This window comes from Desmodus rotundus, chromosome 5, assembly GCF_022682495.2.
Source record: "Desmodus rotundus isolate HL8 chromosome 5, HLdesRot8A.1, whole genome shotgun sequence".
Lineage (NCBI taxonomy): Eukaryota > Metazoa > Chordata > Mammalia > Chiroptera > Phyllostomidae > Desmodus > Desmodus rotundus.
Genome location: NC_071391.1, coordinates 144767880 through 144782082, shown reverse-complemented (window position 1 = coordinate 144782082; position 14203 = coordinate 144767880). Strand labels below are relative to the sequence as shown.

Here is a 14203-nt window from a genome sequence, read left to right as displayed (position 1 = left end):
AGAGTTCTTGGTTGGACTCTAGGTCTGGCCACATGCCTGGGCTGCAGACCAGGTCCCCAGCTGGGGGCCTGCGAGAGGCAGCCAATCAATTGATGTTTCTCTAGCACATCCATGTTTCTCTCCCTCTCCTCCTCCCTTTCCCTCTCTCTAAAAATAAATAAAATCTTTTTTTTTAAAGACAGGCATATATCTATGGAGGGGAGGAAGGCGAGAAATGTTGGCAGAACCATTCAACTATACAGTAACATTTTATTTCTCTTTTAAAAAATATTCTAAACAAATATAGCAAATAGTGTTATTATTAGATCTATGCCATAGGTACTTGGGGCATCTATTACAGTTTTCTGTCACTTTTATAAGTTTGAAATGTGTTACAATTGTTTTTAATGAAGCATTTTAAGTTGCTTCAGGATTTACTTCCACAGAGAAAGGAACTTACATTTATTAAATGACTCTGACTTCATGCCAGCCACTGTGATAGGAATCCTCTCAACAACCCTGTGACTTAGCAATTATCCCCATTTCAGAGAGGGGAAATGTAGATACTCAAAAAAGTTTAAAAATTTTTTCTTGAAGATGCTACAGCCAAAAGTAGTATATGCAACAAGATTTCTATTTAGGTCTTTATATTAAGCCCGAGCTGTTTCCTCTATACCAAACTGCCTTTAAATGTTATAGGATCAACCATTGTTTCCCAGTGGTACAGCAATAGAAAAAAAGACTAAATCAGTCCTATTTTGAACGATGCTTTTCACTTAAGTCCCTGATATCAGCTCATCCATTCTTATTGTCAGTAAAAAAATGACAAATATAGATTATGTGTGGGTTTAAAGGGTATCATTTTGTTTGGGACAAGTGAATTGATAAACATCTAGTATTTGAGATTTCTAGATCCTTAAAGATCTGGATTAAATGGGATTTCTGGACAAAAACTAGAGTAACCAAAATAATCAAAACTACAGACACAGAAACTCTTCCTAGAGAGATCAAAAGGGAATAAACTTTGCTACAGAATGATCAATTCATCTGTAATTTAATTATACATGTGTCTACAACTGAGTTACACTGTCAATAGTTAATTAGGTACAACCACATGATAAAACAGTGAATCCCATGCACACCGAAAGCTTAAGAACCACCAGGGTGGCTTGTTTAGAATACAGATTCTCCGACCTTACCTCCAATGTTGATACAGCTGATCAGGTATAGAGTCCAGTAATCTACCTTCGTAACAAGCACCCCACTAAAACAACCAAGGTCATTTTGATGCAGGGGATAAAAAGAACATAGGAGCGGGGAGGGGTTTGGGGAATAAGCCTTGATTCCCTCAATAGTCACTGAGCACTTACAACATGGTTCTAAGAACTGCAGATTTGGTAGTAAACAAAACACACACACAAGCCCTTAGGAGTTTATTAGATCTTAAAGGTGAGGAGATAAAAAAACAAATATATGATATCAGCTGAAGTTATATGCTACAGAGAAAAATTAAGTAGATTAAGAAAAATGGAAGTAGAGCTTGCCGTTTTATATAAGAATGCACAGGCAAGCCTTCTTTAATAAGGAAACAGTTGAGCAGAGAACTGGAAAAAGTGGTTACCTGGACGATGAGGTGAAGACATTAGTAACTTTCTCATTCCTCAAGATAATTTACTGTATAAAATTATTTTAGGTGTACATTTTACTATAGAAGAGGGAAAAAGAGTTATATTATTCAGAGCACTTATTCAGTGTTAATAACTACATATCATCTCCATAATCTTCAAAATCACTTTGTGGGGTAGCAATGAGTTTCCTTGTTTATATAAAGAATAGAGGCTCAGATTAAACAGTTTGCAAGGACATAACATTTTTTTAAATATATTTATTGATTATGCTATTACAGTTGTCCCATTTCCCCCCCCACTCCACTCCATCCTGCCCACCCCCCTCCCTCCCACATTCCCCCCCCCAAAGTTCATGTCCATGGGTCATACTTATAAGTTCTTTGGCTTCTACATTTCCTACACTATTCTTACCCTCCCCCTGTCTATTTTCCACCTATCATCTATGCTACTTATTCTCTGTACCTTTACCCCCCTCTCCCCCTCCCACTCCCTTACTGACAACCCTCATGTTCTAGTTGTTTGCCTAGTTTGCTCTCTTTTTTGTTTTATGTGTGGTCTTTAATAACTGTGAGTTTGCTGTCATTTTTACTGTTCCTATTTTTGATCTTCTTTTTCTTAGGTAACTCCCTTTAACATTTTATATAATAAGGGCTTGGTGATGATGAGCTTCTTTAACTTGACCTTATCTGAGAAGCACTTTATCTTCCCTTCCATTCTAAATGATAGCTTTGCTGGATACAGCAATCTTGGATGTAGGTCCTTGCGTTTAATCTTGGGTAATGTAATTATGATGTTCCTTGTTGTGTTCCTCCTTGGGTCCAGCTTCTTTGGGACTCTCTGAGCTTCCTGGACTTCCCGGAAGTCTATTTCCTTTGCCAGATTAGGGAAGTTCTCCCTTATTTGTTCAAATAAGTTTTCAATTTTTTGTTCTTCCTCTTCTCCTTCTGGCACCCCTATAATTCGGATGTTGGAACGTTTCAAGGTGTCCTGGAGGTTCCTAAGCCTCTCCTCATTTTTCCAAGTTCTTGTTTCTTCATTCTTTTCTGGTTGGATGTTTGTTTCTTCCTTCTGGTCCATACCACTGATTTGAGTCCCAGTTTCCTTCTCATCACTATTGGTTCCCTGTACATTTTCCTTTGTTTCTCTTAGCATAGGCTTCATTTTTTCATCTGTTTTTCGAACAGATTCAACCAAGTCTGTGAGCATATTGATAACCAGTGCTTTGAACTGTGCATCCGATAGGTTGACTATCTCTTCGTCACTTAGTTGTATTTTTTCTGGAGCTTTGAGTGTTCTGTTATTTGGGCCATTTTTTTTTTTGTTTGTTTGTCTTGGCGCGTCTGTAACTTTAAGGGGCGGAGCCTTAGGTGTTCACCGGGGCGGGGTAATGCTGGCCGCTGCACTGTGACGCTGTACGTGGGGGAGGGGCCGAGTGGGAGTAATGGCGCCCGCCTCACTGTCCTCCGGATTTCAATCTTTCACTCCTCTACCCACAATCAAACTGGGCCACTCTGGTGCTGGTTCCCAAGTAAGTGGGCCTGTGCACACTCTAGGCCCCTGTGGGTCTCTCCAACAACCTCTCCTGTGAGGCTGGGAGTCTCTCCCACTGCCGCCCCAACCCCCAGGGGCGCTTTCAATCAGAGGTTTGAGGCTTTATTTCCCGGGCTGGAGCCCTTGGTTGCGCAGTCTGCTTAGCTGCCCACCATTCGTCCGGTTTATCTGTGTGCGAATGTGGGGACGTGGGGTGCTACCCACTGCTCTGCCTGCCCCACTCTCCGCCACTCTGAGTCCGGCCCTCTGGGTTTATCTGTGCAAATGTGGGGCCGCAGGGTCTGCTAGTGCTCAGACTGCCTGCGCCATTTGTCCCACACTCCGCCAGTCTCAGTCCCGCCACAGCCACGGAGTCCTCTCCACCCCGGTACCCATCTCCGCCCCTCCTACCAGTCTAGATGAATGTTTATTTTCTATTTCCTTGGTGTCGGTCCCCCTTGCTGTTCAATTCTCTGTCAGTTCTGGTTGTGCGAGGAGGCGCAGTGTGTCTACCTACGCCGCCATCTTGGTTCCTCTCCAAGGACATAACATTTTTAAGTAATCAATATGGAAGCACATTCAGGTCTTTGTACAAAAATAGTCAAATTTATCATCTTCCAACTGTGCCAAGTGAACAAGTTTGTTGAATAAACTCAAAGCTGAATTTTTATGTGCTCAAGATTTCCAGAAAACTTTTAAAAAGTTACCAAAATACAATTTGTTAACAAAAAGAAGGGTATATCTCTCATCTTTATTTGTTTAACTTTTTTTTAAAGGTTTTATTTATTTTTAGACAGAGGGAAAGGGAGGGAGAAAGAGAGGGAAAGAAACATGTGTGGTTGCCTCTTGCGTGCCCCCTGCTGGGGACCTGGCCTGCCACCCAGGCCTGTGCCCGGACTGCAACCCTTTGATTCACAGGCAGGGCACTCAATCCACTGAGCTGCACCAGCCAGCGCTATCTCTCACCTTTATAACAAATATTAGCATACAGCCATTTTTTCCTTTACTTTTTCCAAAAACTTCCTTGTCAAAACTTAATCATTCATACAGTCAGTACCTTGTTTATATAGTCCTCCTCCATTTGGGAAACAATTTCTTTTTCCTTCATAAATTTTACTGAAGGGCAAGTTTTAAGCTGTAGACTTTTAAAATATAAGATGCAGTAAAATTATATCCGCCCGTCTTTGGTAAGATATGCTCATATATTTATATGAAAGAAAATGTGTAACTCACTGTTTCATATTCATTGACACAATGCTTGGTACACACATACAATGTGTCATGAATAAGTAAGGAAGGTCCCCACCATACCTACCTCAAGCCAGTAACTAGGGAGCAAGACACTATGCTAGACAGATACTAGAGAAGTACAGTTTGCTAATAATACAGTCCTAACTCTCGAGGGTCTAACTCAAACAAGCATAAAAGGACAGTATAAAGAAAGTGCCATCATGGATTATTTAATGAAGATATCCTGGAGAAGGCTGTAACCCTCTGAGCCCCCAAAATCAGATTAAGAATAACCTTAAAAGTTTAAGCTAAGAGTGCTGGGCATAATCCTGAAGAGAGCCAGGGAAAGTTTGGAAGCAGAGGAGTGATAAGATCAAAGCCGTGTTACAGAGATAAGTTGAAAGTGATGAGTGAGTAAGCAGTGTAATGAGAGTCTAAAAACAGAGAAATCAGATATAAAGCAACTGGAAGAGACTGAGTATAAGATGAGAAGCCCAAAGTCAGGAGGTGACAGTAGAAAGGGAAAGAAATGCATGCAAGAGTTCAATACCCTTCTTTGGGCTAGGCAACAAATAACACTAAATTATTCCATATTTTTTAAGAGACCTTCTCTTTTTCTTGTCTTTATAAAACAACAATGCACTAAATTTTCATCTCCCAAAGTATTTTTGATACAATGACTACAAAGTTTTGTAACACAGTGATCAGAAATCCATCAAAGTCAGAGGGTTTCCTTGACCCTGACAAATAAACATTCCCTTTTGGCCCCCAAAATTAACTCTGTATTAAGTTAAAAGATTTTAAACCCACAGAAGAGCTGTTGAAATTTGGGATAACCAGTTAGAAAAGGAGTCATTACACACACACACACACACACACACGGACCCAAGCTTAAATTTAGAATAGGGTTTTCATGACAAATCTCAAACAGGTATCTACCTGCCAAGACTCTGGAAATAAGACTCTGAAGTCCCATTTTGCCACAACCCTCTACCTCAGATGACTCATTAAAGCAGCAGTTTAAAAAGAAGAAAAGTAAAGTATACACTCAAATCCCAAGCTTGGCTCAATACAGGCAAAATTCCTACTAAGAGAGCAGTAGTTTAAGAAGGGAATAGAGCCCCAAAACTAAACAAACATCCTTGCAGCTAAATAAAATGTGGGTAATTTGAAAAAAAAACCAAAAGCGATAAGACAGTCAGAGCCTCTGGCCATACTCTCCTTCCACCCTGGTTCCAGTTTGATAATTTTAAAGTACAGGTCAGAATACTGTGGGAGGTAAGTTGTACATGCTCAAAAACGGGGAAGGCGCGTCTCCAAGTTTCTAACAAGTCACACTGGGGCTATTCAGACAGTTTTACTGTTTTTCTGGGTGTCTAAATCAATTCTTTGCTCAACTTGGGTACAGAAAAACAGCCCATACTCCTTTGTTATTAAACATGTTCTAACACCTTTTGCTTTTTCAATACTAATTGCTTTTAAATACTTTATTAAGCAACCCTTTTAGAAAAATCTTAGAAAGTAGAGACAAGTGGTTAAGCTATTTTGTAAAATGCTTACTAACATACTGCCTACCTTTATTACCTTCAATCAAGTCATACACCCTACACGCTGCTAAAACCCACCTATTTTTCAAGGCCTGACAAAGACCGCTCTCCACAAGGCTTCCTCAACTTTAGCACACAGTAATTACTACTTCTGAAAGGATAAACTTACCGATAAACTGTATTCACAAATATGCATAAGGTCTATCGGACCTCCCGGCCCCCTGAAAGCTTAGAACAGGGGGCACTTCTGCACTTTTCTACATAGGTGTTCATTACAAGCAACCACAAGGCCCTTTTATGAGGCAGAAGCTCAGTGTGCCAACTTATCAACAGAAAAAAGCTAGTTCTTGTCTAAGTGTGGTCCTCCATCTGCCCACCCTGCTCCACCCACCTCTTCAATCCTGAAAGAAAACTAATCCAAGCCCCTTAAGGTTCTCCTTTTCCCTGAAAAGAGGATAACTTTCTTTGAACACTCAATACATGCCAAGTGCTTAAGACGTACCTTTCAATCTTAAACTTGTAAAAAAGAAAGTGTGTGTGTGTGTGTGTGCGTGCGCGCGCGCCTGTGCGTTTTAAGTTAAGGAAGCTGAAGCACGGAGGTGGTGGTCTGAACCCAGCACCTAAACGTGGCGTTTCTACCACACCACTGGACACTGAAGCAACTGCCCACACTCTGGCTTTAAAAAGCAGGAGGAATAAGCAATATCTCACAAAGAATTTACAAGTTTAAGAAACTTTTTCAACTAAAAAAACAAACCTTCCAGTGGCATACACCTAAACATTCAGAAGAGATTAACACTAAATTAATAAACTGAAAAGTTGCCATTCTGTTTAAGAAAGACACTCACATGGAAACGTTTTAAACTTTTTAAGCATACTACTTCTCCAAACAAACCCATTAAATTAAAAAGCAAATATGAAAAGGAATTTATTCTATGCAAAAGAGCATTTACAAATGAGTAAGAGAAACACTGAGATGGTCAAAGAATATAAAAATGTGATTAAAAATAATTCGCATTCAGTTACCCAATTAAAATTTCAGTATCAACTGTAATCAAAGAAATGCAAATGAAACAGTAAGATCCCCATTTTTACCTGTGTTGGCATTTTTAAATAGCAACACCCACCGGTAAACAAAGGCATTTTGTAAACAAGCACAAACCTAATCCTAATGGGAGACAGAATAACTGGATACAACTTTTCGAATGGATTTGCTGAGTTTGTTTTCAATGGTGAAATATACATGCCATTTGACCCAGAAATCTACTTCTATAACCTTATCCTAAAGATCAAGACTTACGTACAAGATGGTTAGCCAACATTTTTCACAAGAAATAACCCCACATCCAAAAGGAGGATTAAGTAGCACTACAATGCCACTTAGGAAATCAAGTTGTAGAGATTATTTAATCACATAGGGAAATATAATATGAAATGAAAAAGTAAATGACAAAATTACAGTAAGATCTCAGTTCAGGAAAAATTAAATTACGCATTTAAAAAGGATATAAACTAAAAGATGTACACTAAAATGTCAGCAGTGGTTAACACTAGTTGATATATTTATCTTCCTTTTTATTTTGTTTTCCGAGTATCTAAAAAGATTATTGCTTTTGAAACTTAAAAACAAAAACTTTTACAACAAAGTATGAATTACCATATTACTATTAGGTAATGAGCTGGTATCTCAAACCCTGTTCAATCACAAGGTTAGCTGTAACTTGAAGGCAGTCATCTCCATCATAACAACCCGTTGTAAGACATTTGGCATCAGCTACATTGTTGACCTTTCCTCGACCTTCTAGACAACTTTAGAATTCTTTGAGTAACAATATCCGAGTGCACTGCCATTTTCCTACAATAAAAAGCCCCTCTGTTCTAAACAAAAATTCCACATAGCGAGTTTATATAGTTATATTTATTTTAAAATTAAAGTGCTGATGAAAAGAAAACAGCAATTTCTGAAGATCTGATGAGTAACTGTCTTCAAAAAAAATCTGAGAACAAGGGTAATTTTCTAGTCAAAATTTCTCTCCAACTTATTAAAACAATCACCCCATTCTGATAAAAATGAACTTAATTCAATTTCTAATATCTCATAAACCCTTTCATTCAAATATAGAAAGAACAGCTTGTTTAGTGTGCAAATTTCATCCCCTTTAAAGAGTTTAAGGAAGGCTTTAAAGCTTCAAAAGTGCTATCATAAATTATTTAATAATCAAAAAAGTTTTTAAAGACCTGTAGGTTTGCTAGGGTTGATATTAACCACCAGGAGGCGCGGAGGGGGTGGGGGTTATTATTGAGGTAGTACTAAAATCCAAGCCTCCACTCTGAATCCATCTGAACGTTACAGGAAGCTTACAGAACTCAAAAGTAAGTCTTTCATTAAATAACTACATTCTAATCACTGCCTGTGACTCCACGGTACATGATCATATGAAGGGGGAGTAAGATTTTTATGAGATTCACAATCAGTATAGTATCAAGTGAATCATTTTAGGCATTCCTGTGCATAACAGACCCTAGTTAAATTCTGCACACTTACTGTTTAAAAAGCACTCTTCTTGGAAATTGCCATGACCTTAAGTAAAAAAATTAATTCATATTAAATCCTCTAACTGAAATAAACAATTTCAGAAGACTATTTTGACATGATTAATTCTCTAAAATACAAGTTTATTAAAATGAAGACAGAAGAATGAATGTATATTTTTATCTTATAATAAAAACTGAACAAAGACCTTTGTCACCTATTTTATAAATTAACTTTAACGTCTCATCTTAGATAACCACACGTTATACTAATAACTACCATCAATAAAATGTTTTCCAAGCGCTTTTATCACATTTAATACAATAACCCTAATCATTAACACATTATCACCATTTTACAAATAAAGTTAAAAATTTATCTATCACCCTTGCCCAACCTAAACCTTTGTCCAGAAAAAAGATTAGAAAAGAATTTCTGATAGCAAATATTTACATAATGACAAAGTAGTCGAGTTGGCACATCTTGCACATATATTACTGTGTCTTAAGCACAGACAACTTTACAGCTTACAAAACGCTTGTACCCTGTCATCTCATTTGTTCCCACAACAGTTCTGTTAGGGGATTATTATCACTACCCTATGTGATAGGCTTCAAGGCACAGAGAGTTTACGTGAAGTCGCTCAGGTTTTTATTCTTCATTCTTTTATCCATACACTATCTTTCTTCTCTATGATTGATGAAACATGGCCCCCACAATCTGAGTATCATGCAATAAAAAGATGAAATGTAGTAGAGGTCCTAGATAAGCACCTTTCATCAGTTACATACTTCACCAAGTTAATAGAGTTACTAGTTATTTTGATGCCAAAAATAACACAAAAATACAAATTGTATGAGTAATTTTTATGAAGCAGGTATGTTAGCAAGGGAATTACCTAGATTCTACTTGTACTGGCCAGTTGTAAGTGCAAACTATCTCCTTGAGGTGTACAGGATGTATAAATTAGTCTTTCATGACTTAACTATTGTTTCAAATAGACATGATCTGCCAATAAATCCTTCTAGCCATTTGCTTCAGAGTAGGTAGTGAGGGTGGCTACTTATACACACACTTTTCTACAAAAAAATCTACCAAAGTTTAGCAAGTATGTGTACAGCCAAACACACAGAGATGTGCTTAGCAATAATTGAAAAATCATCTTTAAAATAGTTATTCTGGCTTTGCGTTTGTGAACACTTCAGGCTTCTCAATGTCCACAAGAGGCAAAATTGTTCTACTTCATCCCTTCTACTTCTTACTACAATATCTACCTTTTCCCTCCCTACTTTAAAATTTCCCACTTTGCTTAGTGACTTGCCCCATCTTTACTTTTTAATGGCCCTATCTTCTCTTTAGTACGATTTCAGACTTCATTCGAAGTTTTACCTAGCCACCTCTAATTACATGGGAATCCTCAATGAAGAAAAGCCCGACCCTCCCCTACATCTGGTGAGGAGCACAAAGTGCCTCTGAGTAGTTTCTGTGCCTGCTGACAAGTCACAACCACTTCCTCCAGCGGGAATAACTTGATTCCCTCATGGGAAGGTTTTAAGAAATAAAACCAAAACAAGATGTTTAAAATGCTTTATAAAGTAACAAGTATTATCATACTGCCATATTTTCAGGTTGACTTGTTTTCCAGCTATTCATTTTTAAAGCTATTAGAGAAAGCCCTCAACTGTTCTTATGTATTATGGGTGCCAAGGAAAAAGAAAAGGATGGGAAGAAATTTACATGGGTAATGAATTCACTAGGCGATCAAGTTCAGTTATTCTATATTCCCCACTACCTTCCTTAGTTGAGTAATGCTCAAGAAAGTATACAACACACCTGAACTTTGAAACCCCAAAATAGCTACACTGACTACAATACCATTACACTTTAAAAAAGAAAAAAGAAAGAAAGCTGTTTTCCCAGCACCCACCCCAGAGAAAACCTCCGTTGGTAAAGCTGTAAATTACCATTACAAAAAAGTTTAACTTCTATTCTCATCCCTTACATTTCTGGCTCTTAAATTTGAGCGCTACCAAACAGCTTTGCTTACAACTGTGTGTCAAATACGTCTTCCAACAGAACATAAACAATCTTTTTAAATATATGTTGCTCCTAAGTATCGCAATTTTTTAAATCCCTTGAACTACAGTATCAAACTAGGTGACAATCTCCCAGGTAGTTGATCTCAGCAGCTGCTTCATATCCAAAAATATATATATCACAACTTTGGGAAAAATTCTAACGATTTCAAGAAATTACTTTTACTTATGAATATTCAAGAACTTTATCCTAAAGTTATATACAACAACAAATGAAAAGGGAATTCCAAAACAGGTACACTCAACTTAAGGCCAGAATCTCAATTTAAACTCATGGTTTACTTTCTTTGTAATAAACACCTCTTTACTGTAAGACAGATTCTCCTTCTTCTCCCCACCCGCACAAAAAATAATTTTAAAAGATTTCAAAACACTTGACTAAATACGTTTAATCACAACCACTTATTCCTATCATCCTACAAAGTCATTAAAATATGAATGTTGGTGCTTTATAAAGATCCTACATCCCTAAAATGAGTAAGCATTTTTCTTAAAAGAGACACAAATCATCCTCCTAAGACTAAACTACTGGAGTTGCACCTGACTCACCCCAGCTTAGCTCTTCAACGTGACTTCTCCAGAAAGCAGAGGGAGACAAAGAGTTTCTACAGCCAAAACCAGACAACTCCCTACTCACGCACAGCCTATCTGCTCTTACTTTAAACACACATCGTAACAAGTTTATTCGGCTTTTAATGTAATAATGGGGGACTCAGAACAAATTATCAGGGAGAGGGACTGTCTCAGGTATTCATTTGTTAGGAATGACTATTAAGTGAAGGCTAACTCCACAAGAAAAAAAGACTAAAATCTGTGAGTAGCAGACTGAGCATTTAATAAATGGTGAGCCCTGTTCATCAAGTCTTAAGAATTGCACCTCTTCTCAGAGTACCACAGCATAAAAACCATGTTCACAGCCATGACTGAGGCATAAAGCTAAGCTTCTGATTAGGCAAGCGCATACAACACGTTAACACTACATCTAAAATGGTTACCTTAGAAAGAAAGACAGACAGACAGACAGATACACACACACATCCCTTAGGATCCAAGAGATATAGATTAACTAATCTACCAGTATTCCAAATACTTGAGAATTTCAACCAGAAGAGATCTAAGACAAAACTTCTCTTTCCTTTTTTCCTGTGTAAACAGTTCTCACATGCTTTGGTTGGCAGGCAATAACAAATAAACTTTACTTCCTCTTCTTTATCTTTACCAAAATTCTACAGCTTGTCATCACCTCTGACAACATGTTCAACACGTCCAAGGGCTACCGTGAATGATGAAACGTATTTCACATAAGCTATTAAAGTGAATCTTCATAGTTAATACCTTATCAAAGCGTTTTACATTTCATCTCACAAGATCTTAATCAGATTTGGGGAAAATTCTGAAAAACACAAGTTCATATTTAATGCAGTTAACAAACTCTTACCTACGCCATGGCCATACTGACCTAACTGTAAACTTTTATTATTTACAAGCCTTTGAAAAGCGTCATGCCTTGAAGTACCATCAAAATTCTCAATCAGAATTTCATGCGTACAATTCACACGACAGCGAAAGATCAAACGCTAAACCCCTAAAAATAGGGGCGCTATCAGCGCGAGGGACACGCAACACTCTGCTGCCAACGCAAAGGCGTCTTCGAGGGGGCCCGGGCACTCCCTGTGCACATACAGTAGGAACTGAATTCAGCAAAACCCGGGAGCCAAGGGTCAGGTGACTTCGCACCAGACACTTTTAGTGTGATCGGGCAGCCAAGGGCTCATACCCCAGTTTAGCAACTAAATCTGGACTCGCATCCTAGCCACGCGCAACCATGGGCTCGGGGGCCGAGGGGCCCTGGGACGCGGGCACCCGGGCACAGCCCTGGCCTGCGGACTGCGGCTGCCTCCTGGAAGGGTGTCCGGGGAGGTTTCCGACCTGACAGCCAGGTGTCTGCTCCCCCCGCGCGCTCCGCATCCTCCTCCTCCGCGGGGCTTGTCATTCCCTAGTTACTGCTTCCACCGTTTCCGCACCAGGGACAGAGGGCAGGGAGTGCCCGACGGGTGACAGGTCGCCCTGCGGCGCCCTAGCTCTCTGGGACCGAGCTCCGCAGCCGCTAACCTCCCAGCGCCCGGGTCTCCCGCCCCGGCTCAAGGCCGCCCCCTCAGGTCGGGGCGGACGCGGCTCGCAGCCACGCGGCGGCCGGGCAGGGGGCCGGACCCGGAGCAGACGCGCGCGCCTCCCGTGCACCCGACAGCTGCGGGAGCTGCGGCCCGCTGGGCGCCCTTTCGGGACCCGCGCGGCCGTGGCTAGGCCCGGAGGCCCGACGCGGCGGCGGGTGGAGAGCCGAGCCAGCCACGGAGGACGACCCCGCCGCCCGTGGCCGGAGCGCGCGAGCCCGAGCGGCCCGCGCCCTCTGCCCGCCGGGGCCCTACGGCCTCCGTCCCGCCGGCCCTTACCTAGGAAGGTCGTGGACGAGACGTGGTTAACCCCGGTGCTCGAGTCGCTGGTCCGCCGCCTGCGCCGCAGCCCCGGGCGCGGCTGCTGCCTCGGCGATACCTCGTCCCCCTCCGCCATCTTGTACCGATTTAAAATTAACTCCCCACTGACGTCAAACGCCGCCGCCGCTTTATCAACCTCCCGGGAGCTGGCGGGGCGCTGACGGGTCCTAGCGCCGCCCTTCCACCAGTGCCTCCTCGCCTTCCCCAGGCCCTCCCCAGTCACGCCCATCGGCGCCCTCGCTCCGCCTCCGCACGCCCGGCCTGCGGGGTTCTCCTGGCCCTTCCCTTCCAGGAGGAATTGGGCGGCTCTCCCGCCACCACCGTCTCACACCCCTACTGCTCTGAGCTCAGTACCACACCCCCACAGCTCTGGGCTGGTGTGTATAAACCCAGTAAGGATCTCCTTAGACTCAAGTCCCTTCTTCCCAATTCAGTAAAACAATGCGCTTTACAGCTCTTCTCCCTAATAGTTGACTCTTGTCCTGCACGTGAGGCTGCTTTCCACTCCTTTCCGTCCTTCGTTTTTATCCCCACCTGCTCCTCCAGGGCTATTCCCCTCCTCCCTCGCTACCATCCCGCCCCCACTCCCCAGCAATTGCTTGTGCCCTGCTTTTCCTCCTGATCTTTTCCCGGACAAGTCCCTAACGTTGCTTCCCCTCCAGAGACCATCCTAGGGTTTGTTTGCGCAGAGCTCCCATCTGCTGATGAGGCCCTCCCCCTGTGTTCTTAGCTGTGCATACCCTTGCCCTCCAGCTTCTAGCATCTTGAAGGGACAAGCCACAAATCACTCAAATCAGAAAATGAATTATAGCGGATTCTTTTCTGACTGTGGTAAACTTTCTTGTAGGGATCCAGTGACCTCCTATAGAAAGTTCATGTCAGTTTTATTTTTTAATTGATTTATACAGAGAGAGGAAGAGAGAAAGAGAGAGAGATCAATTCATTGTTCCACTTATTTATGCATTCATTGGTTGATTCCTGGATGTGTCCTGACCCGGATGGAACCTGCAACCTTGGCATAGGACAAGGGTGCTGTTATCACCTGAGCTATCCCATCAGGGCCTCCGGTTACTTTTAAAAATAGCCTGTGGAGACTTCTGTGATACATGGCCCCTATTCTTTTGGATTTTTACCATATCGTCAGCTGCATTAGAAATTCCTTTTCCCT

At 41.2% G+C, this 14203-nt stretch overlaps 1 protein-coding gene across 5 annotated transcripts in view; it reads right to left on the bottom strand.

Annotated features, from left to right (window-relative positions):
* The window catches only part of ATL2 (atlastin GTPase 2), a 49487-nt gene extending 36342 nt beyond the window's left edge, over positions 1-13145 (bottom strand). For 2 of the 5 annotated variants that reach the window (XM_024552672.3, XM_024552670.3), the window contains exon 1: positions 12994-13145. In XM_024552672.3, the coding sequence (XP_024408440.1) occupies positions 12994-13111 (118 nt within the window). In that variant the 5' untranslated portion in view covers positions 13112-13145. Of the gene's footprint in view, positions 1-12472; positions 12661-12993 lie in introns of those variants that run through there. The other 3 variants (XM_071221567.1, XM_045189346.3, XM_045189345.3) reach the window with 2 other exon arrangements.
* Positions 13146-14203: the final 1058 nt, after the last annotated feature.